The sequence below is a fragment of the Triturus cristatus genome, chromosome 2_2 (assembly GCF_964204655.1).
Source record: "Triturus cristatus chromosome 2_2, aTriCri1.1, whole genome shotgun sequence".
NCBI lineage: Eukaryota > Metazoa > Chordata > Amphibia > Caudata > Salamandridae > Triturus > Triturus cristatus.
The window spans coordinates 79369748-79394885 of record NC_140582.1 but is presented as its reverse complement, the minus strand read 5'-3'; the positions used below and the strand labels follow the sequence as shown (position 1 = coordinate 79394885).

Here is a 25138-nt window from a genome sequence, read left to right as displayed (position 1 = left end):
TTCCATCTGGAATATATTTCTAAGCCTGTGTTTTAATTTAAAAATAATATCCATGGCCAAAGCAGATTTCACGTAATTTGATGCTTATCATGGGCATTTAAGGGCTCTCAGTCTCACACAAAATGGGTTTTTCTGGCAGAGTGTGTCCTCAGGTATATTTTTTTAATATTTAAACGTAAAATGAAGGGACCTGAGAAATGTGTTGTACCAGCAGCACTTAGGTCCTCGTTGTGAGTGGCCGGGAACGTGCCCCATTATTTACGAATCCCAGACCTATTGATACATGGGATCTCGGTAAATACACTGGGTGTGGGGGATTGGAATTAACAGCCATACCATGTTTTTATACAATAATTTCTGGGAATCTGTGTTTATATTCATTTCCCAAAGTGGTTGCCCTGTTATTTCAACTGAAAGCTTCAACTACTTCCAGTCTACAGGTGAAAAACTCCAGATGTGTTTTTCTGCTGAAATTCCAGCGGAGACAATAATTTCTATTACTGGCCCCATTAGATTTCCTGGGCTAATCGTAATAAGGGCCGAAGAGATGGATAACTCATGGTTGGTGAATCATGGGATACATCTGAACCTTATCCCAGAGATCATTATATGGGTATTTGACTAGGGTACAAAGTATTGGAGATGGTTCCAAATAGGTCTAAGCGCTAGGTCCAATAGCCTTGCAGGACAGCAGCATTGGGTGTGTGCTCTTCTATAGGTCATGCTCTGTCTTGTTGGCTTGGAAAGTTGCAGGTGACTGATAGGGTCCTTGCAGTGGTGTGTGGCCTGCAATCCCTCGTATGCCTCTATGCTCCTCTGCCTGATCATCAACAGAGCCTTTACATAGTTGTTGTCCTGAAGTGGATCATTATGCTTGTTGGCCAAGCATTAACAATTGGCTGCCTTATGATCCTAGAACAAACTCAGTTTGGTTACTTGCGGGAGGACAGTGGTAGCTCGAGTGGGTCACTTGGGGACCCACACTCGATATCTGAAAGCCCGCTGATGGTCACGGAAGCATTGTGCTGATGTGAGTGATTTCATCCCTGAAGCACAAGTTACTTACTTGTGTAACGATATATCTGTAAGAGACATTAGTTTAGTTATAGATTCCTTACCTTAGACTATCCCCAGGTGTCAGACTGGATCCATAAAGATTTCGTCAGCAGTACACCTGCGCGTCGGTAGGCGTCGTTGTACAGCTCAGCATACGTCGCTGCCGTCGTAGCCGAGATGACGTTGTCGAAGGTACTTAGACACGCCCACGCGCACTGACGTCAGTTCTGTACACAACTTTTCCGCGCCAGGAGCACAGAGCCATGCCAGAGACAGACTACTGGTGCAATAGAACTAGGACCCTAAAAGGGAGTACCTGAACCCTAGAGAACAATTCGCAGAACGGGGAGGATGGGTGGGCGGTAAGGAATCTATCACTAACTAATGTCTCTTACAGATATATCGTTACACAAGTAAGTAACTTGTGCATCTGAAAGAGACACGTTAGTGATAGATTCCTTACCTTAGAATACATACCCAAGCAGTACCAGCCCAGGTGGTGGGTCTGCGAAGTGAGATTACACCAGAAAGTCATGGAGAACTGAACGGCCAAAGAAGCCATCTCTCCGGACCTGACTGTCAAGGCAATAGTGCTTAGTGAAAGTATGCCCAAGTGTCCGCCTGACAGATGTCTTGCAGGGGGACACTGCGTCCCAAGGCTGTAGTAGCTTTTGTCGCCCTGGTAGAATGGGCGCGCAGCCCAACCGGAGGTTCCTTTTTAGCCAAAGAGTAACAGGCTTTAATGCACAAGACAACCCATCGGGTGATAGTTCACTTGTGCACAGCCCGGCCTTTCTTGGTGCCCACATAGCCAACAAAGAGCTGGTCATCCACCCGGAACTGTTGTGTGCGGTTGAGATAGAATGAAAGCGCACGTTTTGGGTCCAGACGGTGGAGCCTCTACTCTTCTCTGGAAGGGTGCGGAGGCGGAAAGAAAGTGGGCAGAGTGACAGATTGCCCGAGATGAAAGGCAGAGACTACTTTTGGTAGAAAGGAGGGACGTGGTTGAAGCACAACCTTGTCCGGATGAATCGCCAGGAAAGGAGGTTTATAGGGAAGAGCTTTGAGCTCACTCACCCGCCGAGCAGAGGTGATGGCCAACCGCAAAGGACCGTTATGAAGAGGTTCAAAGGGAGCACACATCAAGTATGTGAGAACCAGGTTCAAGTCCCATTGAGGCATCACAAAAGGAACAGGAGGGAAAAGGTGAGTAATGCCTTTGAGAAATCTGTTGACAACTGGGGACTTGAAAAGAGAGGGCTGATCAGGCAGCCTAAGAAAGGCTGATAGAGCAGAAAGATAGCCTTTGATAGTGCCCAGAGCAGAGCCCTGCTGGGCCAAAGAGAGAAGGAACAAGAGGACCTCAGAAAGAGGGGCAGAAAGGGGGTCTACAGCTTTCGCTGTGCACCATGCCACAAACTCTTTCCACCGACAGGCGTATACAGTTTTAGTGGAGGGACGCCTGGCTGCCAGAATCACATTACAGACTTCAGGAGGCAAGTCAAATGGAATCAGCTGTCGCCGCTCAATCTCCACGCAAGGAGGTGGAGACTGGACAGGTTCGGGTGGAGGACCGCCCCCTGTTGCTGCGACAGGAGATCCTCCCGACGAGGCAGTCGGATCGGGAGATCCACGCTCATACTGAGTAGCTCGGGATACCAAACTCTTTGAGCCCAGTCCGGTGCCACAAGAATGACTTGGGACCGGTCGCGTTTGATCTTCTTCAGCACTCTGGGCAGAAGTGGTAAGGCGGAAAGGCGTACAATAGACCGCAACTCCACTTGCGACAAAAAGCGTCTCCGAGCGAGTGCCGCCTTGGAAACTCCAACGCGCAGAACTGCTGACATTGCGCGTTCTGTTTGGTGGCAAATAGATCTAACCAAGGTTCTCCCCACTGCTGAAACAGACCTTGCGCCACCTCCGAGTGAAGACACCATTCGTGAGCCAACATGCGCCTGCGGCTGACTTCGTCCGCCCTGATGTTCAGGGTACCTGCCAGGTGTTGAACCACCAAGGAAATGCCTTGACGTTCCAGCCACGTCAAGAGACGTAGAGCCTCTTGACATAGGGTCCACGACCCCATCCCGCCCTGCTTGTTGCAGTACCACATGGCGGTGGTGTTGTCTGTGAACACCTGCACTACTCTCCCCTTCACAGAGGGAAGGAATGCTTTCAGTGCAAGTAGGATCACCCTGAGCTCCAAAAGGTTGATATGGAGCTTGGACTCCGCTGGAGACCAGAGGCCTCTGATCTCCGCCTCTCCCATGTGACTGCCCCATCCCAGGAGGGATGTGACTTCCACACGTTGATGGAAAACCCCAGCAAATGCAGGAGGTCGGCCGTAGTCTGGAGGTGGGAAACGACTGCCTGGGGCGAGCCCACCTTTAACAGCCAGTCGTCAAGATAGGGGAAGACTGAAACCCCTGGTCTGCGCAGATGAGCTGCGACCACCACCATCACTTTCGTGGACACCCGAGGGGCGCTGGTAAGGCCGAAAGGGATCACAGTGAACTGAAAGTGCTCGTGGCCTACCGTGAACTGAAGGTAACGCCGGTGGGCCGGCATGATGGGGATATGAAAATAAGCATCCTGCAAGTCCAATGCTACCAGCCAGTCTTGTGGGTCTAGGGCAGACAAGACCTGAGCAAGCGTGAGCATCTTGAACTTCTCCTTCCGGAGGAGGCGGTTGACGTTCCGGAGGTCCAAGATAGGACACAGGCCCTTGTCCTTCTTCGGAACCACGAAGTAGTGGGACTAACAACCACGACCTACTTCTGGCATCGGAACGCGCTCGATGGCCCCCTTGGCCAAGAGACCCGCAACTTCCTGGAGAAGTGACAAGTGATCCCCCGACATGTGGTTTAACTGAGGTGGCATGGCTGGAGGGGTAGACTCGAAGGGGAGGGAGTAGCCCCTTCGGACTATTTGCAGAACCCACCTGTCTGAGGTGATGGCGCGCCAGTGGGGAAGGTAATGGTGAATCCTGCCACCCACTGGCGTCTAGTGGGCCTAAAACACCAGACTAGGAAGGTTTTGAGGCAGCGGCGACAGGGGCGGTGGTGGACTGACTCACACGCTGTCCTCGGGACCCACCCTGGCAGGCCCCACAACCACAGCTGTGCTGAGACTGAGGCTGCGCAAGCTTGAGGGTCTGAAAGGAACGCGCCTGGGCGCCTCGACCCTGACCTCGAAAGGAGCGAAAAGCGGACCCGGAGGGAGTAAGCGTGGTGGCGAGACCTAAGGACTGGGCCGTAGCTCGAGAGTCCTTAAAGCGTTCCAGGGTGCTATCTGCGTGTGCCATGAATAGGCGTGACCAACAGCGTGTTCTGGACATCCCCGGAGAAGCCAGTAGTTCTAAGCCAAGCGTAACGGTGCAGCGCCACCATTGTGGAAAGTGCCCTGCCGAGAAACTCGGCCGTGTCAAGCCCACAACGGATGGTACATTTAGCAGCATCTCTTTCCTCGGTAATGGCCTGGGAGAGAATCACCCGCGCCTCCACAGGGCACTGAGGTAGCACCTGTGCCACGGTATCCCACACAGAATGGGAATAGTGGCCCAACAGACACGCAGTATTCACCGCTCGCAACCCGGAACTGGCAGAAGAGAAAATCTTTTTCCCAAACTGCTCCAGTTTCCTAGATTCCTTGTCCAGTGGAGCAGAAGGGAATGCACTCGGCGAGGCAGAAGCCTGGACAACCAGACTCTCAGGCGTCGGGTGTTGAGTGAGAAAGCTGGGATCGCCGGGCGATGGCGGCGTACCACACCGTTTTCTACAGGAACTCCTGTGTTAGGTTTGTGCCAGGTGCTCAACAGGATATCAGTAAGCGCCTCATTGAAGGGCAGCAACGGCTCCACAGAGGAGGACTGTGGCTGCAGCACCTCGGTCAGGAGATTGGTCCTGATAGGTACAGAAGGGAGCTCGAGGTTAAGAGCCTCAGCTGCCCGACGCAACACCACTGAAAAAGTCCTCCGTAGCCACGGAAGAAGGGGACAGTGTACCACGGTGTGGAGAAAAATCCATATCTACTGGATCCTCCACGTCACCTTCCCATTCAGGCTCATCCTCGCATTGAGCTGCAAGGGGGTCCTCAGACCCCTCCCAGTACTCCCCTTCATCCACCGGTTATTTAAGAGGCCGGTAAGGACGAGGTGCCCGGGGCAGTGCTGAGGCCGACGCCGAGGCCAGAGCCGGTGGCACCGCAGGGTATGGTGCCGGCGTAGCCTAGACCAAAGGCGGCAGCACGGAGGCAGACTCTCCCAACGGATCCACGGGGCCCGAATGCGCTCCGGAAGGACCCAAGGGGGCAAACAAATGGCGCAAGGCCAACACGAAGGCCTGCATCTCGTCCAAAGTCACATGCGGTCCCGGAAAGGGTGGGTAGGCCCAGGCAACAACGGAGGCTCCAGTGGAGCCGCGGGGGAGTGACCACCCGCCCTCTCCACCGTGTCCCAGGACCGGTGAGGGGTAGAGAAAGAGCAACATCACTTCTTTGACTTTTTATGACGCCTAGACTTACCTGTCCCCGATTCCGACGAGCGATGCTGATGGCTGCGCGACGGGTCCCTTGACCTCCCATGGGAGCGGGACCGCGATCGGCGCGCAACCGATTGCCAGACCTCCAACAACTTTCGGGAACGCTCCCACAAAGCTTTCGGCGCCATGGCCCGACAATCGGGGCACGCCTCGGGGTCATGGGCATGCCCCAAGCAGAAGAGACACACGTCATGCGGGTCCGCTACCGACATGTTCCGGCAGCAGGCCCTACAGGACTTAAACCCAGGCATCCCTACTGCACCAGGACTTAAACCTAGGCATCCCTACTGCACCAGGAGTCAAGTACTCAACAAAACAAGTTGTCAGAAACCTATTTAACCTTTAACTAGGGGTACCGCTCTCTCTCGGATCTGCGCTGCTGCGCGGAAAAAGAAAGAACTGACGTCAGCACACGTGGGCGCGTCTAAGTAGCTCCGACGACGTCATCTCGGCGGCTACGACGCCAGCGGCGTACGCAGAGCCGGTCGACGACACCTACTGAAGCGTACGGGTACTGCTGATGAAATCTTTCCGTATCCAGTCTGACACCTGGGGATATTCTAAAGTAAGGAATCTATCACTAACGTGTCTCTTTCAGATATGTCAAGTCGCTGCTACTGGTTCCTACATGTGAAGCGAACATACACCATCAAGAAAGAAATAGGTTTTAGTCTTTCCAGTTTGTTTCTCATACTCGACTTATGATATTTCTAAATATAGAGTAGAGAGGATTTGCCCTTGTCAACCCCCTCTGTGGACTAGGTGTTGCCACCTTAAATCTTTTCCAAAGACATTGATCTAATGACAACGACATCTCACGTTTACCAGGTTGGGGTTATTTAAACCTGACATGATAGCTCTGAGTAAAACACTGCTTATGACTTTATTTTGTTGTAGCTACCTTTTCTATCTATAGCAATAGCACTGTTTTGGTGACTAAAGTGAACACAGTGGCATTTATTTTTGTCATGGATTCTTTATTCTGTTTTGTACTGTATTAATCTATTGGGCTTCGCTTTGAAGGTTGGGAGTCTACCATCTCCCATTCTGGGGACTATCTGGATTTTACCTGCCAAATCTTGAACTTGCCTCCACGTCTCGCGGCCCCCGCTGCGCGGGTGCGGCTCCAGGGACCAAGACTCTGCTCTCTACTTCTTTGGAGTCCCACCGGTGCTTTTGTTCTACTCTGCCCGGATTGCTGAATTTCGCCCGAGATCGGCGAGGGAGCGTACCTGGACACTCTGTTCAGTGTGAGTGCCCGGCGCATTCGGGACTGCGAGGACCAGGGTGCTGCGCGTGGCGCAGATCAGCTGCACCTGGTCCTCTTCCCGACTCCTCCCCCAACATATTTATTAAGCATCGCTGCTCTTGTTCCTTGGGCATCGCTTTGAAGGTTGGGAGTCTACCATCTCCCATTCTGGGGACTATCTGGATTTTACCTGCCAAATCTTGAACTTGCCACCTTAAATCTTTTCCAAAGACATTGATCTAATGACAACCACATCTCACGTTTACCAGGTTGGGGTTATTTAAACCTGACATGATAGCTCTGAGTAAAACACTGCTTATGACTGTATTTTGTTGTAGCTAACTTTTCTATCTATAGCAATAGCACTGTTTTGGTGACTAAAGTGAACACAGTGGCATTTATTTTTGTCATGGATTATTTATTCTGTTTTGTACTGTATTAATCTATCGGGCTTCGCTTTGAAGGTTGGGAGTCTACCATCTCCCATTCTGGGGACTATCTGGATTTTACCTGCCAAATCTTGAACTTGCCTCCACGTCTCGCGGCCCCCGCTGCGCGGGAGCCTCTCGAGGGACCAAGACTCTGCTCTCTACTTCTTTGGAGTCCCACCGGTGCTTTTGTTCTACGCTGCCCGGATTGCTGAATTTCGCCCGAGATCGGCGAGGGAGCGTACCTGGACACTCTGTTCAGTGTGAGTGCCCGGCGCATTCGGGACTGCGAGGACCAGGGTGCTGCGCGTGGCGCAGATCAGCTGCACCTGGTCCTCTTCCCGACTCCTCCCCCAACATATTTATTAAGCATCGCTGCTCTTGTTCCTTGGGCTTCGCTTTGAAGGTTGGGAGTCTACCATCTCCCATTCTGGGGACTATCTGGATTTTACCTGCCAAATCTTGAACTTGCCTCCACGTCTCGCGGCCCCCGCTGCGCGGGGGCCGCTCGAGGGACCAAGACTCTGCTCTCTACTTCTTTGGAGTCCCACCGGTGCTTTTGTTCTACGCTGCCCGGATTGCTGAATTTTGCCCGAGATCGGCGAGGGAGCGTACCTGGACACTCTGTTCAGTGTGAGTGCCCGGCGCATTCGGGACTGCGAGGACCAGGGTGCTGCGCGTGGCGCAGATCAGCTGCACCTGGTCCTCTTCCCGACTCCTCCCCCAATACCGTTTCCTTTTTTCTTAAGAACATAATCTTGCCTTCACGCGCTAGCGGGACGCGCGCGGGTCTTAGCACGGGGCTAAGACCGGGCAAAGAGCGGGCCGTTTGAGGCCGTTAGAGAACGGAAGAGACCGGACCGGGCCATCCCCCTAACGCTCTTAACTCTTTGTGAACTGTGTACGTATTACTACATGTAATTTTATTATATTATTAGTGTATATTTATGTTTTAAAAGTCTGAGCATTTTTGATCAATACGTGCACTTAAATCCTCACCCATTTCCACTGGTATTCAGGAAATATGGTATTAACCAGAGGAAAAAAATCCAAAGTTAAGGGGGGTGGGGGGAAACTTTCAGGCCCCATGGATGATTTCATAGCCAAAGCAAATACATTTATTGACCAAAGTATCAGCTTAATAGAAGGTAGGGTGTCTTTGGATTTAGCTTTGGCTAAGAGATCGTCCATTGGTAACCTAAGGAATGCGAAAACCCCGGAAACTCTTAGCACCAATGGGCGCAGGTTATCCTGCGAGGGTAGGCGTAGCCTGCCAAACAACGTTGATCTATCGGCCTCTCAACTATCTGAGTTTCAGCTAAGTCTAGACTTAGAGAGGACACCAGAGATGATTCCTCAATTAACACCGGAAGATTTGAGACAATCAAGAGGGAGGAGAGAGGGCGCCATACGGAAACAAAAAAATAACTCTAAAAATTCTAGCTCTCGAGAAATTGCCGATCAGCGTAGTGGGGAAGAGATCGTATCTCACAGTGCAGAACAGTTAACTGACCCTATAGCGATAAATCAGTCTACGCATGATATTTTAGAATTAATAAGCGAGGAAGTTCCTATGCATCTACCATCTAGTAAAACAAGAAATGAGATCGAAAATTCACAATTGATTAACAATCTCACAGCCCTCCTAAAATCTTCCCTCGCTCCACTTGAATCAAGACTAATACAGATAGAGCACCAGCTATCGAACCTGACAAATGTTATGAAACTTAAGCAAGGCCCTGGGGACCATAGTAGGGAAAGAACTAAGATGCCCCCCCAAAAGCCAGTACACAGACAAAATAAAGTCTCAGAAATTTTACCTGTAAAAGTAACACCAAAATTACCATCCTCTAAAGTACGAAACATCAACAGAGTAGTGGAATCTACCCTAAATCCCGCGACAACTTCGCCTCAGAGCAATGCCCCGATAGGAAAAACCTCTGTCCCGATAACCCTGGCACCTAAAAAACTGATGCCTAACACAAAAACACTGTCCCCAAATAAAGCCCCCACAAAAACCGTGGCGCCTGACAGCAACAGAGGCGATTTAAGGAAGCCTCTTGAAACTAGTCTGGCTGTTGATTTGCCCCCTGAAGCAACTCCCTTCGTGGTTGTAATGACAGGTGTCCCTGAAATAGACAACCCAAATACAGAACCTACGTGGTCATTGAAAAATAAGGTCCAATACTGGCTAAATACTAACCGTCCAGTACCAGCAAATTGGACTTGTAGGATTCTGATGGTACGCAGGACCCCATGGGTGGGAAATAGTAGAAAAACTATACCAGGAGATTGCATTCTGATCACATTTGAGGACCCAAGAGTGGTAAACTATATTTGCTCCTGGGAATTCTCGAATGTAAATGAGGAAATAGGAACTAGGAGACTCTCCTTTTTCTATCCTTCCGGCCTCGATAAAGGGATCCCAAATCATTATGCTCGCCCCTGGGAAGTAACAGCTTTACCCCATGGGAAACAATCTAATTATTGGCAAGTAGCGGGTTCCCGCCATTATGACCACGACGGCCCCTGGCATCCATCGGGGCCACAACATTGGGGAGGAGGACGGGAGGATTGGGTCACTCGTATGGCATACAGAGAGCCACCCCAAAGGGATTTTTGGTCCAGTATTCCGACGGCAAATAGGTATAGTGTCCTTGAATCAGTTGACTGACTATTAGAGTCGACAGAAACAACACGTTATCCAATGCCCAAGGAAAAAACAATCTGTCTAACCAATGAGCTTGTGACCTACCCTGAAATCATTAACTCCAAGATATGTTACCCAGAACCCAAAGGAAAAACGACTCATATAGCAAATGAAGCCCCGACTAATATAGAATCGCAGCCCTTACCTATCCTCTTTTGGAACGTAGCGGGCCTCCGCTCCAAAATTGATGATGGGACGGCTGTTACCTTCTTGGAGTTGGGGAAAATCATATGTCTTCAGGAGACATGGTCCATGACTGAGCTCCATCTTCAGGGCTATAAAACCTTTTTCAATCCCGCCCTGGGTACTAATGTAGGCAGACCCAAGGGAGGGTTGATCACATACATCGCAAATACAGTCAATTTTTTGAAAGTATCTGTAGTAGTGTATGATCCAAATTTCCAGCTACTCTCCCTTGTGCAAAAAAACAAAGAGTCGATCCTATTGCTCAATTTTTATAACAACCTAGAAGAGGACAAACTCCTGACTGTTCTCTCTAACATTAAGGAAAAGTTAATCCACAAATTAAGGATAGGAAAAGGGGCAGCCCATCTTCTATGGGGAGGAGATTTGAATCTACACCCATGCCCACATGTCGGGAAAAATCGTTGCGGGATTGTGGATGAAAATGATATTCCCCTCATGCACTTTTTTCATAGCAGGGGGGGGAACGCAATGAATAATGTTCTAACAGACCTGGAACTTGTAATCGCTAATGAACCAAGTCCAGGTACAAATTCCCTGCAACCAACATATGTGGGCCGGGGCCACAAAACAACAGTAGATTATATCCTCCTATCAATAGGACTGTTGCCTCGAGTCAGGCTGTTTGAGGTCTTGACAAATGATCTAAGTGATCATTCTGCCCTTAGGATGGAGTGTCATGTAACTGATTGTCAATCTCCAACTGCTGTTATAGCGAAGACCCTTGCACAAAATAATCTTGAGCTAGGAAGGCAAAATGGTTACACATTAAAATGGGGAAAAGTGAACCCGGAAGAAATCACAGGAAAATTGGTAAATGAGGCATATGCAAATATAATTAAGTGTTTGGATTTAGGAGTATCAGACGTAGAAGTCCTAAATAATTTTGTACAAATATTAGAGAAAATTAAGGGACTTCTCACAGTAACTTCAAACAATTCAAATCCAACTACTAAAGGGTGGTTTAACCATAGCTGTACCATGACTTTAACTAAATTAAAGGAGGCGTTAAACAAAACTGATAGAGATCAGGCTCAGATCCAATCTCTGAGACATCAATATCGATGGGCACGTAAGCAAAGAATCAAAGATTTAAAAGAGAAACTTTGGAATGATTTACACTCCAGTGCCGCCTCCAATAACAGTGTCGCCTTTTGGAGAACTGTTAAAACCCCTTACTTACAAGATAAAGACGGCCCAAAGATAGAAGTTGTAATAGAGGAAGATATCTGGGTGTCTCATTTTTCTAAGATCTTTAAAAATACAGCTACACCGGCAGGGACACAATCGCTACTTCCAACAGTTGTATATCCAATTCCCCTGTACTTCGCTATTTCTGAAGTTATAGAGGCCTTGGAAGCGAGCAAAAGTGGGAAAGCCCCAGGCCCAGATGGGGTTCCAGTGGATCTTTTTAAATTCAATTTAGATCTCTGGTCCCCCATTCTCACGAGAGTATGTACTGCAGCAGTGAAGTTGGGTCTGTTAAAATCCTGGACAAAATCGATTATGGTCCCCATTTTCAAAAAGGGTGATCGTCAAGACGTGAAATGCTATCGTCCGATCTCCTTATTAGACTCTTTGGGAAAGGTTGTTGGCAGAGTCGTGCTTGAACGACTCCGGAACTGGGCTGAGGAGGGAGATATCGTTTCAGATCTTCAATTTGGATTTCGGGAGGGTTTCGGAACTGTAGAGCAGGCCCTTAATCTCAGTTTGATAGTGGGCAAATATCTCCAAGCAAAGAAGGACACAGTTTACATGGTTTATGTGGACCTGTCCGCCGCGTTCGATTGCGTCTCGCACGCAAAACTTTGGACGATCCTGGCTCACATGGGAGTGGACCCCCCTCTTTTAGATTTTTTAAGAGAACTGTATTCAAACGCATCAGCAAGGGTCCGTTTTGGCACGAAGGGGGAGTTGACAGCACCATTTGCAGTAGAGCGTGGAGTCAGGCAGGGATGTGTCCTGGCTCCCTTCCTCTTCTCTCTGTACACAAATGGACTAGAGGAGGAGATGTTGAAGGGGGCGCAGGACCTACCACGAGTAAAACAACGCCTGATTCCCGCCCTGCTCTATGCAGATGATGCTGTCATTTTGGCACGCACGCCGCAAGAACTACAAAGATCCCTGAACAGATATGTCGATTTCATGGGTGGGTTGGATCTACAAGTAAACGTTAAAAAAACGTTCATCATGGTAGCAGGTAGCGGGAAAAAACGCCTAAAGAATACTTACCTTAAAGATCAAAAACTGGAGCTAACCACTCAGTACTGCTACCTGGGCATCATGATTGATGAAAAACTTAATTGGAGACCAGCAGTAGAGGCCAGATGTCATCTTCTCAAAAGAGCAATAACTTCGTTGATGAGTTTTTCTCAGAGACTGGGGAAAAGGCCCCCAGTGGAATTACTAAGAATATATATAGCCAAATGTCAGGCCATTGCACTCAATGCGATTGCGAGCAGTCCGGTGGCAGTGGGCTTGCTCGTGGGAGCTGAGGGCTGCGATTGAGCTTCTAAGTGCTTTTAGCGCGTTGTCACGCCGATCGAAAGCGGCGACACGCACTCGTTTTTAAATTGCTTGTTTCTGTTGTTTAACCTGTACTGAAAATTAACAGGTACCTTTTAACCCCCACCCTGCTTTGTCTGGGGCCCAGCGAGGCTGGCTGGCAGCTGATTCCACCTCAGGCGCCTAGCGGTAGTGGCCGCCATCTTGGATCGGGCTGGCTCGCCCGACCCCACCCACGCCACTCCCCCCACGCTGCTCCTCTATTTAGGAGTGCTTCACAGTTTCCCCAGCGATTGCGAGCAGTCCGGTGGCAGTGGGCTTGCTCGTGGGAGCTGGGGGCTGCGATTGAGCTTCTAAGTGCTTTTAGCGCGTTGTCACGCCGATCGAAAGCGGCGACACGCACTCGTTTTTAAATTGCTTGTTTCTGTTGTTTAACCTGTACTGAAAATTAACAGGTACCTTTTAACCCCCACCCTGCTTTGTCTGGGGCCCAGCGAGGCTGGCTGGCAGCTGATTCCACCTCAGGCGCCTAGCGGTAGTGGCCGCCATCTTGGATCGGGCTGGCTCGCCCGACCCCACCCACGCCACTCCCCCCACGCTGCTCCTCTATTTAGGAGTGCTTCACAGTTTCCCCAGCGATTGCGAGCAGTCCGGTGGCAGTGGGCTTGCTCGTGGGAGCTGAGGGCTGCGATTGAGCTTCTAAGTGCTTTTAGCGCGTTGTCACGCCGATCGAAAGCGGCGACACGCACTCGTTTTTAAATTGCTTGTTTCTGTTGTTTAACCTGTACTGAAAATTAACAGGTACCTTTTAACCCCCACCCTGCTTTGTCTGGGGCCCAGCGAGGCTGGCTGGCAGCTGATTCCACCTCAGGCGCCTAGCGGTAGTGGCCGCCATCTTGGATCGGGCTGGCTCGCCCGACCCCACCCACGCCACTCCCCCCACGCTGCTCCTCTATTTAAACGTCCCCCATGTGTCAGCGCAGCGGACGAGCGCAGCGGGCGCGCCGTAGGCTCGCCGGAGTCAAGCCAGAGTCCTGCCCGTCTGCGCCCGTCCGCGGCAGGCCGGGGCTGGGGGCTCTCCCTTATGCCCTCCCGCTGTCATACACTTCCTCCGAGCTTCTTTCTCACTGGATCCCTGGCACTATTAGTCCTATTGTGTCTAACTCAGTACAACATTTAAATCTCCTTACGAGCCCCCCCGCTGCACCCCCCGCCGTTATTCAAAGTTGTCTTCCTCGGCCTCGGGCCGCTGCGCCTATTCATTCCATCTTGCCTGTTCCCCACACGCCGTCCTATAATACCACTGCCATACTCCTCAATACCAGATCTGTCGTTAGCCATCAGCATGAGCTACACGATTTTCTTGACAGCCACAACCCGGACCTCTTGTTCTTAACAGAGACCTGGCTTAAGGCAGACTCCCTCCCCAACGTCTTAGCCGCACTCCCCCCCTCTTATTCCATCATTCGTGCGGATCGCCCGGAGGGCAGGAGAGGCGGCGGAGTAGCCCTGATAACACATACTGACTCCCCCTTTCAAATACTCCCCTCTCCTCTTATCCCCGAGGTAGACTGCCTAATAATTCGCGCTAGCTCTTACTCTACCCCCCTTACTGCTGTTCTTATCTATCGACCCCCGCACACAACTTCCAATTTTGTTTCCTGCCTTCAGGACATCCTCGCCACACTGGTTATTAACAACTCCTCAGTGTTGGGCTGGGTGACTTCAATTTTTGGCCCAACGATCCCGTCGAAACCCCCCTTTCCAAAGAATTCACCAGCCTCATGACCAGTCTTAACTTTTGTCCCCTCGTTCACAGCCCCACCCATGTTCATGGCCACTCGCTCGACCAGGTTTGGACCCTAAATATCCCCACCACTTCTCCTGTCATCTCCCCCTGTTCTTGGTCGGACCATTTTTCAATCTCCTTCTCCCTCGCGTTAGCCCCAGTGCCTATACCTCTTCTCCCAAAGAACATCTGGGCTAGAAAATGGGGTAAGGCAGACATGCCTTTGTTTTGCTCATCCCTGGCCAATTCCTGCCCTGACCTCTCGGGTCTCGCCGCCCCGGACCAGCTGACTATCATCGATGGCTGGCTGACCCGGGCAGGCGATGATTTTGCTCCCCTGAGACGGATCACGGTGAAGCGTGCCCATGCTGCCAATCGCTGGTTTACCCCCGATCTCAAGGAGAAGAAATTAGCCGCACGCAGAGCAGAGCGCGCATGGAGAAGAGAATATAGTCCCGCCAAAAAAATCATCTACCTCTCTGTGCTCAAAGTATACAAACAAAGCATACTTGACGCCAAGACCCTGTTTTACTCAAACAGGATACTAGCAGCTGAATCTCAATCTAAAGAGATTTTTGCCACAGTACATGAGCTTGCCTCGTCTAATAGAGCCACGGCCTCGATCCCCCCTTCTCAACCGCTTTGCGACTCCCTCAACGACTTCTTCGTTGATAAGGTCGCAACGATCAAGGCTAATATCTCCCCCCCTTCCCTCACCTTCACTAATCCCTCCCCCCCTGCTATCACTTCCAAACTCACTTCCTTCCCCCCTCTGACCACAGTTACACTTCCTCTCCTGCTCCAAAAGGTAAAGTCAGGTTCCCCCCTAGACTTTGCCCCTGCTCGTATCTTGCGAAAGTCTTCCTACACTGCCCTACCCCTTCCCTTACACTTTTAAATGACTCACTCAAATCCGGAGTGGTCCCCACTGCCCATAAATTTGCGGCAGTCATTCCCATTCTAAAAAAACCCGGTGCCGACCCTTCATCCCCTTCCAATTACCGTCCCATTTCCCTGTTACCCTACCTGGCCAAGGTTTTGGAGACCCATGTAACCAGCACCCTGAGCACCTATGTGGAAGCCAACCACTGCCTCTCCCCCCGGCAGGCGGGCTTTCGCCCCCTCCACTCGACGGAGAAGGTAGTGATCTCAGTGATGGACAGCCTACGTGAGGGCATTGATACCAACGTCCCCCAGGCCCTCATTCTTTTAGACCTATCCGCCGCATTTGACACGGTGGACCACTCCATCCTCCTCACCCGTGTCAAGGCGGCGGGTATAGAGGGCTTGGCCCTCACCTGGCTTAAGTCCTTCCTGAGTGACAGGGCTCAGGCAGTCCACCTTGCTGGCTTCACCGCTGCCTCTCGTAAGGTTGCATGTGGAGTTCCCCAAGGCTCCTCCCTCTCCCCTCTTTTGTTTAATTTATACATTTACCCCCTCATTTTTATGTTACAGCAGCTCGAGGTCACGGTGTTCAATTACGCCGATGACCTCCAGCTAATTTTTGACCTTTCCCACTCCACTTCCTCTGCTTCAAATGTCCAATCCGTCATGCTGTTCATCCAGGATTGGATGAACTGCAACCACCTCAAACTCAACCCGGACAAGACGGAATTAGTCTTGACCAGAGGTGGTTGCAGTCCCTGGTCCCCCTCCCATTGGCCAACCTCACTTGGTGTTCCCCCGCTCCCAGTTCCCAAGGTCAAGACCCTTGGCATCCTCCTGGATCCCTCACTTTCTGTTCACTCTCAGGTCAATTTAGTTGTTTCCTCCTGTTTTTTTTCCCTTCGAATCATTAGGAAGATTTCTCGTTTTTTTTCTTTACCTGCCCTAAAAATTATAGTGATGGCCATGGTGCTTTCGCGCCTCGATTATGGGAACATCATCTATAATGGCGCTCCAGCCTACGCCACTCGCCGTTTGCAGCTAGTGCAGAATCAGGCTGCCCGCCTGATCCACGGCCTGCCCAAATACCATAGAGCTACTCCCCTACTGCAGGCCTTGCACTGGCTGCCGGTGAAAGAGCGTGCTCTGTTCAAGCTTGGCAGCACTACTTTCCAGGCCAAAACAGGCACTGCCCCGGAATTTATCTGTTCTGCCATCACCCCCTACATACCTGGACGAGAGCTTAGGTCTACTCATCAGGCTTTGTTAACCATCCCCCGCTTCAGCAAGAAAAAGACTGGCGGTACGAAATTCGCAGTGCTTGCTCCTGCATTTTGGAACTCCCTCCCCCCGGAACTCCGTATGTCATCTTCCTACATTGAGTTCCGGAAGGGTCTTAAAACTTTTCTCTTTTCCCGTGCTTACAATGCTTAAATTCCCCTCTGCTCCTGCTTGCTTCTCGCAATCCAACAGCGCCAAGAAACCGCTTGGTAAAAGTGCGCTATAGAAATGTTTTTAAATTCAAATTCAAATTCAATGGGGCGGGACTCTGGGGATATGCAGATGTTAGCGCCCTACAGGTGGTTGAAAACACCTTCCTTAGATTCCTCCTAGCAACACCGCGTAGTACTTCGACTTACGCTTCCCATTTAGAACTCGGAATCCCTTATTTAGAGGATCTACTAAAGATTCAACCACTATTGCTTTGGCGGCGCATTTGGATCTCCGATAAAAACATTTTAACTCAGGAAATTGTGGCAGATTCAATGATCCTTGACCAATCAGCAAAAATCAAATGGCTTCGGTACATCAGAAATTTCTTCAATGATCTCGGATTGGAGAAATATTATCTTGAACCTAAAAATATTATCGAAGTATCAAAGCGATCACTGAAACAACTGGCCCTGACACATCTAGAATCACTGAGGCTGACATCCGAGTGGACAAAACCCTCGGTTCTCCATGCCAATATGACCCAGCTCACGTTTTTTATTCAGCCCTATCTTACATTACAGATTAGTACCTATGATAGAATGTTATTAACAAGATTCAGACTAGATCTTTTTCACAGATTAGTAGCATTCCCAGATAGAAAAAATTGGGATCCAATTCTCTCTACTTGTCCTTGTGATGAGGAATCAATACAGTCAAACCTACACACAATACTGTTTTGTAAATTCCACCATTCACATAGGAGGGTTTGGCTACTTCCCTTATTAAAGCAGAGGGGACTTAGACAATGTCGTCCAGCTATGTTACGTCTTCAACTGCTAGAATCTGAACTGGTCTGTTATCGTGTCCTTAATTTTTTTAAATGTATCGTAAAGCATAGGAAAAATCTGTAAAAAATATGTTAGATGTACTCCCAAATACGGTATTGAAATCATAAGAACTGCTTTCTGTAAAACACTTGACTCTGACCTGTGTAAATCTTATCTTATTTTATTATGATTTTCTGTTTTATTGTATATTTGTATTTTTCTGTGAAATGTACCTTTTATGGTTTTACAATTTGTAAAAACCGAATAAAGAAGTTTATTATTATTATTGGGCATTGTTACTTATAAAGGTGGTTCCCATGTTTAGTTCATCTAGAGAAAAAATCTCAGGAAATTACTAAAAGGATTTACCCCCTGTTCCCAGTGTCACAGAGCTGAAGGTATTATAAGCACAGAAATATTAACCTAATTTTTATAGCTCCTTATACCCCAATATCAAGTTTACAAGCCCTGTCTATAACTATTGTTGCCCAATTTAATGCACTACAATTACAGACATCAACAGAATAGAAGAATCGATTGACCTGGCAGGGATTAATCAAGCATATGCCCTACAGATTAGAGTAGATGTCAGCAGTGAGCATTTAACTGGCAGAAAAATCTAACCGGCAACATCTAATGAAAGCCAACAGAACTGTTAAACATTTGCTTTTGAATTCATGGTGCAAGTCACTCCTTGAATTTTAGCAAGTTAATATAACCACATTGATTAATTTCATGAAATGAAATAATACCATTCTTAGTAACTATTTGTACAAATCGAAATAAGAGAAGGATGTTCTTAAGCAAAAAGATGGCAAACGAGACAGAGTCACAAAATAAACTGAAAATGTTTAGTTTGGCTAGAAAAACAACAAATGAATAAAGATATGAGAAGCATAAATATTAATTGAGTGTAAGATTGCGCACATTTCACAAAGTGCTCTAGTTGGGCATACCATCAAATGACATAGATAGTTGGGGTTGGAGGATGAAGCTAAATGCAAAGAAACACATATGCTTGCAAATAATGCAATAAGTGACGATGACCTAAGAAGTCTTGTCAAAGCACTATTGTTTTTAACTATTCATGAAATTTCAAGTGGTCTTGTTGTTCTACGAGGGATAGAAGTAGATTGTTCTTAGTTTCTGGGCCTTTTGAACTCTGACTTCTTAGAAGGACACCCTTGGGTCAAGTAAGTGATTATTTTGTTTTGCAGGCTTGTTTTAAGAGATCCGGCTATGGGTGATGTCTTTAAGTCTTTTCAAAGGTAGTGTTAGAATATTGTCCTTTTTGAGGAATTTAGGAGCCAGGAAAGGTTTTTAATGTCAGGTTTACCCTGGGTTCTCTCATTTAAGAACACCAGTTTCGCCCTAGTAGCATCCTCCCATCACCTTTTGTGTGCATCATGTACCACCCTAAGTGGCATGGGTATGCCCAGACATGGGTCTCGTGCTCACTGTGTCACTGGAACCAAGTTGTACCAGGCTGATGACCCCATAACTAGGGCAAAACCAGTCCTGGGTTGTTTGCGTTTCTGCTCAGGGAGAACCTGGCTTGGCAGTTCGGGCTGAACTGTTCCCATGAGGTGCTGGATCAAGACTGATTTACATATGTCTGGGTCCAAATTGAGGTGGCGTGGTGAACAAACGAACAATGGGTTGGAGTGCCACACGAGCTATTACCAGTGGTTAGACTTATTGCAAGCATTCTTTTCATCACCTTTTGTGTGTTTCCACTTCTCTCATTTAGGGCCAATACTTTTATCAAGGAGGGAGATGAAAAGTCGGTAAAAACTGTGTAATTTGCTCATGATTAATGTGTTTACTAAAATTAGCCATTATAAGTCATGAGGAAGTTTAAGATTTTTCATGGGAGTTAATAATGAACTGTCAATATGGCAGCTAATGTCTGGGGCTGTAAGTATAGCTTTAAGTTGCAGATCACATGGAGGATAAACCACTGTGATATTGCTGCTAAGGGATGGCCATGGGATGATGGTCAATTAAAGGGTATCTGGCTGTATAGGTGGATGCAACTAGGCGATGCTTGTGTTGGCTTCATCCAGGTATTCTATTATATGTGAAATAAGAGTTTTTTCTTGTTGGTTTAGTCTGCAGGATTATTTGGACTGCCACAGTATTTGAGGTGGTTTTGAGTGTCACTGCATAAGTTTTGGAGTTTGTGATGTTGCCATAAGAGCATGGAGCCGTAGGTAATCTGGTGTGGAATCTTGGAAACCCTGTGTGTGGCTAACATGTTTTCAATAGTATGATTACCCTTCTGCATAAATGGGACGCCTTTTTAACAAACTGATCTAACCTTTCAACTCGGATTCTGAATATCCAAATTTGCTTTTCTAATCGTATAACAGAGTGGACTACTGAATCAAACATTGTAGACTGGTCCAAAAGATTAAATACTTGTCTTTTTCTAGGGTTAAAACTATTTTCTTCATAATGTCCATCAGGGCACTTTCCGTCCCTGCCCCATGTCTAAAGATTGTTTCGCGATGATAGATCATGATAATGATTTCAAGTGTCCCTGGATTTGGTGTGAAGTTGAATTGAACTATCTATGGTATACTGGGTAGACATGATATGCATCCGTTATGCATCAATTATCTTTAATGTCTGTGTTTGGTTTTTGTAAAATGTGAATGACCCAGGATCCTGATCATGATTGGGTGATTCTTCTTCTCTTCCACCCTTCCAGAAAGAAATTCACTATATTTCTAAAACTTTCACAAGAGAGAGTTGTGGATAGGTGATAAGAATGGGCACATTTATATTTTGGCTCTAATGCTGGCAATTTCTGTCTAGGAAGATCTCTACTACTTCCTTGGAAGGTTTTATGATGTTTTGCATTTCTGGGTCCGTCACATCTATGATAACTGTGAACATTGCATGTTTTGATATTAAATGCTGAAATTCTGGGTCTAAAATATTTTTTCCTAACCTGAGATACTGTTGTTTTTCATTTTTGCTTTCGAGAAGTTACATTTAATTATTCTAATAGTTCACTGTGTAGCTAACTACTTGTACAGTCATATTCAGACTAATGGAGAATTAACCAAACTTTGAAAGTGATTCCAGAGAGTGTTAGAGACAATTTAGAGAAAGCAGATTGTCAGAACGTTCCAGACATTAAGATGGTCTTTGGTGCGTTCTATTTTAGCTAGGTGTATTGCTCTCACATTAAAAAATATTTCACTATTTCTTTTCATTCACTCCGTTATTTGTTTTGCTATAGTGTTTTTGTCCAAAGCACTGTACAATAATTAATGATATGGTAAAAAAGATCACATAATTGTAACACATGTACAAACATATCCAATAATATCAGAAGTCGTATAAGAAAACAAAACAAAATGAATAGAAATAGAAATAATTATGCCAATAACAGCTGCAAAATGATAAGCTAAAATTTATAACAAACTAATGACAACAGGATTTGGAGGGGACTAACCTTCCTGTTTGAGCTAACAAAAAGGCCTGGACCAGGACACGTTTTCCTTTTTTAGTGCTTAGACACCTCAGGTCTTGTTTGTGCAGGGATCTTTGAACAAGACTTGAGGCATCATTAAGATGGTGATGTAGAAAGGGACCACCAGCCATAAGTGTGGCGGTCCCGTGGGGGTCATTAGGATGCGCCCGCCACACTGGCGGGCGCATCCTGCATTCTTGACATTGCGGCGGGCGGTGCATTCAGCACCGCCCGCCGCAATGCCAAAAAGACATGTCGTGCATTTGCATGCACAACGTGGCAGGCACCGCGCTGTGCCTGCCAGGTTGTGCATGGAACTGCAGTGGAAGTACCATAGGTACCCCCCATGTGCACGACACACCTCACAACTTCCTGGGGGCCCGCTACGGGCCCCCAATAGTAAAGACCACATGACTTTCCGTGGCAGCAACAGCAAATCCCGCATGCATTATAATATGGATGGCGGTGTCTAACAGACACCGCCACCATATTAAAACTTTTTCTGCCCGGTCGACTCACCAACCGGGCGGAAAACCGGCAGATGGTCTTTCCGTCTGCCGGGGTCCCCCCCGCCATAGTAATACGGCTTGGGGAGAATGGCATGCGGGCGGGAAAGAATGACGGGCGGATCGCCACCGCCATGCGGGCGGTGGCGATCCACCTGACATTCTTATGGGCCTCATAGTATCTGGAACTGTATGCTGTTTTGCACCGGTAGTGAATTCATCCATCTTAAATAGTTGGAATTATAGGTTGGGGATGTCTCTTATGTCTTTGTTCTGAAATGCCAGTTGTCCTTTTGGGAGACTTTCTTTACATCATTATGGCTCTAGATCCCTCTAGTACTCTTGAGTATGGGCCTGCTCACTGTTGAACCATTCATGAGTGCATTTGAGACTGGTAGGCTTTGGTGCTTTTAGTTTTCTTACTCCTCTGAGCACTACAGCTGTATGGATTATTTTGCTCTGAGTGTCACACAGTTTCCTTTACAAAAAAACAGAACTTCAATCAAGAAATGTAGATGTGCGGTAAGAGTTAGAGCTGCCGATTTTGGAACTGTGAAACCAGGTTCGAGTCCCAGTGTCGGCTCAACATTCTTTTAATCTGGATAAATCACTTAGGTGCTTATTTAGGTGAGGCGTGTGCCGTCGCAGCATCACTTTTTTGATGCTCCAGCAGCGCAAGCCTCTCAATCATATCCATGAGGCCACACAAAGCCATTTTGCGTGGCTTTGCATGGCCTTATAGATGTGGATTAAGACAAAGCAGCACAAGTTGCTGCGTTGCCTTACTCTATGCTTGGGAGGCGTTCCATGGGTGATGCAGCGGGTTTTCCCACGTAGCACTCATAGATTTTGACACTGCCCCTGATTTACCTAATCACATGCACCTGCGGCAGAGCCAAAACCTTATGTCTCCCCAGAGCAGGCATAACAAGGAGAAATATTTTTACTTCTCCTCGTTTTTTCTCTCTTTCCATGCGTGCGGAAAACGCCTCTCTGGATTGTTTTTGTGCAGGAAGGTGTCCCTTCTAGCACAAAGACAATCCTGCATGCAACGCAGAAACCCTTGCACCATGGTGCAAGAGGGCCTGAGTTGGCGCTAAGTAGATAATTGTGCGCCAGCGCAGAGGCAAAGGACAGGAATGCACCGGATTTGATAAATATGATCCATTCCTACCCTTCCACATTGGCGTAGGCCAGCACAGCAAGAAAACATGCGGCGTAAATGAGGGCCTTAATGTCTCCTTGCCCAAAAAAATTAATCTGCCCTTTTGTAATGTAACTAGTGTAAAGAGCTACATTGTCCTGAGGCTGAGTTGGTGCTAAATCAAAAACAAACAAGGGATTGAAGGGTGAAGCTGTTAAATGCACTTACACAGTATTCAGCAGAATTGACGGGACTTCCAACCCTGAGAAACAGCGTCTGAGGGAGGCAGCCAGCGCATCTAAAAGATATAAAACACAGAAGTGATGCATTAGTTATACATCATGTTACTGGAAACTATAATTTTGTAAAGATTATTTTGACAAACCTGAGAAGGAACTAGAGCAGTATACCAATAAATTAGTATATTTGAAACAAGAGAAACCCAAACAAGTAGAACACAACAACTAAGACAACCTCTATCTGAGGCTAAAAAAACAAAGATAAATGACTCCTGAGACACAGCGGATTCAGAATTAAACCCAGAATGACCCACCTCAAGCGGTAGTGAACCTTCATATATCAGACATTCTTTTTATACTGGTTGAGAACAGATTACAGAGTGGCATAGAAAAATGAGGTCCAGCATGCGGGAGAGGGTGAAACGTCTTTTAAACAGCGGTATGTGTAACCTGAGATTCTAAAAATGGCCACTCTACCAACTTCCAACGGCATTTTATAATTTACATGTCTTCCCTAAGAATGTAGTCATCCACTAAGAGAACCAACCGTCTTAAAGCAGAGATAGAATAAGAATTACTTGAAAGGACTGTCACATGAACATTCTTTGTCAGTTGTGAAATTTGTGAAACAAGTACTAAACGTTTTGAGTTTTTGTCCACTGGTTATATTCCAGTAAAAGCAATCGTCTATATCTTTCCTCAGAAACGTGAATCTATGACTAATCATCCTGGTAGGTCCATCATACGTTTCCAGAATTCTTTGTGTCAGCCCAGGTCAAATTTCGTTGACCATTTTATGTTTCCCTTGGTGTGCAAAGAATCCCCTTTTCTTAAGAGCCCAATGACTTTTGCATATTGTCTATGGGACGGTGACAGGTGCCCATCATTGGTGGTATTCATGCTGTATGAGAAGCCTTAAGTGAATGTAAGTTTAAGCCATCTTGGTACTGTATTGCCACGATGGAACAACCTTGGTTGCATTAACGCTAGTACTACATATTATCTACTAAGAGTTACCATATAGACCCTCTCCAAGGCAATAACACACAGCGGCATCCAGATTATCGAACATGTACCAGATGACATTTCATTTACACTAACACTGCATAGGATTTACATGCACACTTTGTGGTTCTGCAACAAAATGTTCAGCTGCAATGATTGAAAAAGAAAGTGTTTGTCAATTACATTTTGACCACAACTTCCTTTTATAAACAGTTTTCATAACTTACATTTGAATATTGGGTACATGTTTGTGTGTGAGCTGGTGTACATTGTTATTGTGTAACACAAAGGTTCATAATGAAGCAAGCTGCACTGTACATGTGAGACCAACTATTTCACTCCCGCATCTTTTTGACATGCCTCTGTCTGCACATTATGGATCTGATTCACACAAAGCCAGAGAGAAAAACATATACTTTTTTTAAATTTAACATGAATTTCAGAAGATCTCCTTTGTGTCCAAGAAACTCTTAGATTTCCAAGAGCACTCAAATGCCTAACCATGTATGCAGCATTTGTCCACTTGTGTATGGTTTCGTCCAGAAAGCAACTTCAGAATTGCTGGTCATGTCCTCGCACTCTTGCATCTGGATGGTGGACACACTCTGATCCATGGTGACATGGATGCCACAATGACACCCCTAAAGGACTTCCTATACAATTTCAGGTGGCTCTTGGTACACCTGAACCCAGGACACCGTCAAACCTCAGACTAAGAAGTGTAAAAAAGAAGAAACAAGGCAGCAGTACTTTACCATTTGTGCACCCAGGATCTCTAACAACATCCCTGTATATATCAGGATCCCTTCAACGCTGCTCCAATGTAGGAACGTTTTGAAGGCTTACCTTTTTAAAGAACACTACATCACAATGCTCGTTGACTTTAAGCCTGGCTTTGACCCTTTACAGTGCTCTGCTGCTATCTGGCTACATACACACATACATATACATACATGCATACATACATGCATACATACATACATACATACATACATACACACATACATACATACATACATACATACATACATACAAGTATTACTTCCTTAGGAAGCCATTAAAGAAGACAGTGGTATTGAAACCCCGTTAATTGTTACTCTGATGAAAGAGCATATGAGGGGGAGACAGCCAGTCTGGT

At 47.3% G+C, this 25138-nt stretch overlaps 1 protein-coding gene across 2 annotated transcripts in view; it reads right to left on the bottom strand.

Moving 5' to 3' along the window:
* RBPMS (RNA binding protein, mRNA processing factor) overlaps window positions 1-25138 on the bottom strand; it is a 653722-nt gene that overhangs the window by 70668 nt on the left and 557916 nt on the right. For both annotated transcript variants that reach the window (XM_085641072.1, XM_085641073.1), the window contains one exon: window positions 22985-23054. In XM_085641072.1, the coding sequence (XP_085497198.1) occupies window positions 22992-23054 (63 nt within the window). In that variant the 3' untranslated portion in view covers window positions 22985-22991. The remainder of the gene's footprint in view (window positions 1-22984; window positions 23055-25138) is intronic.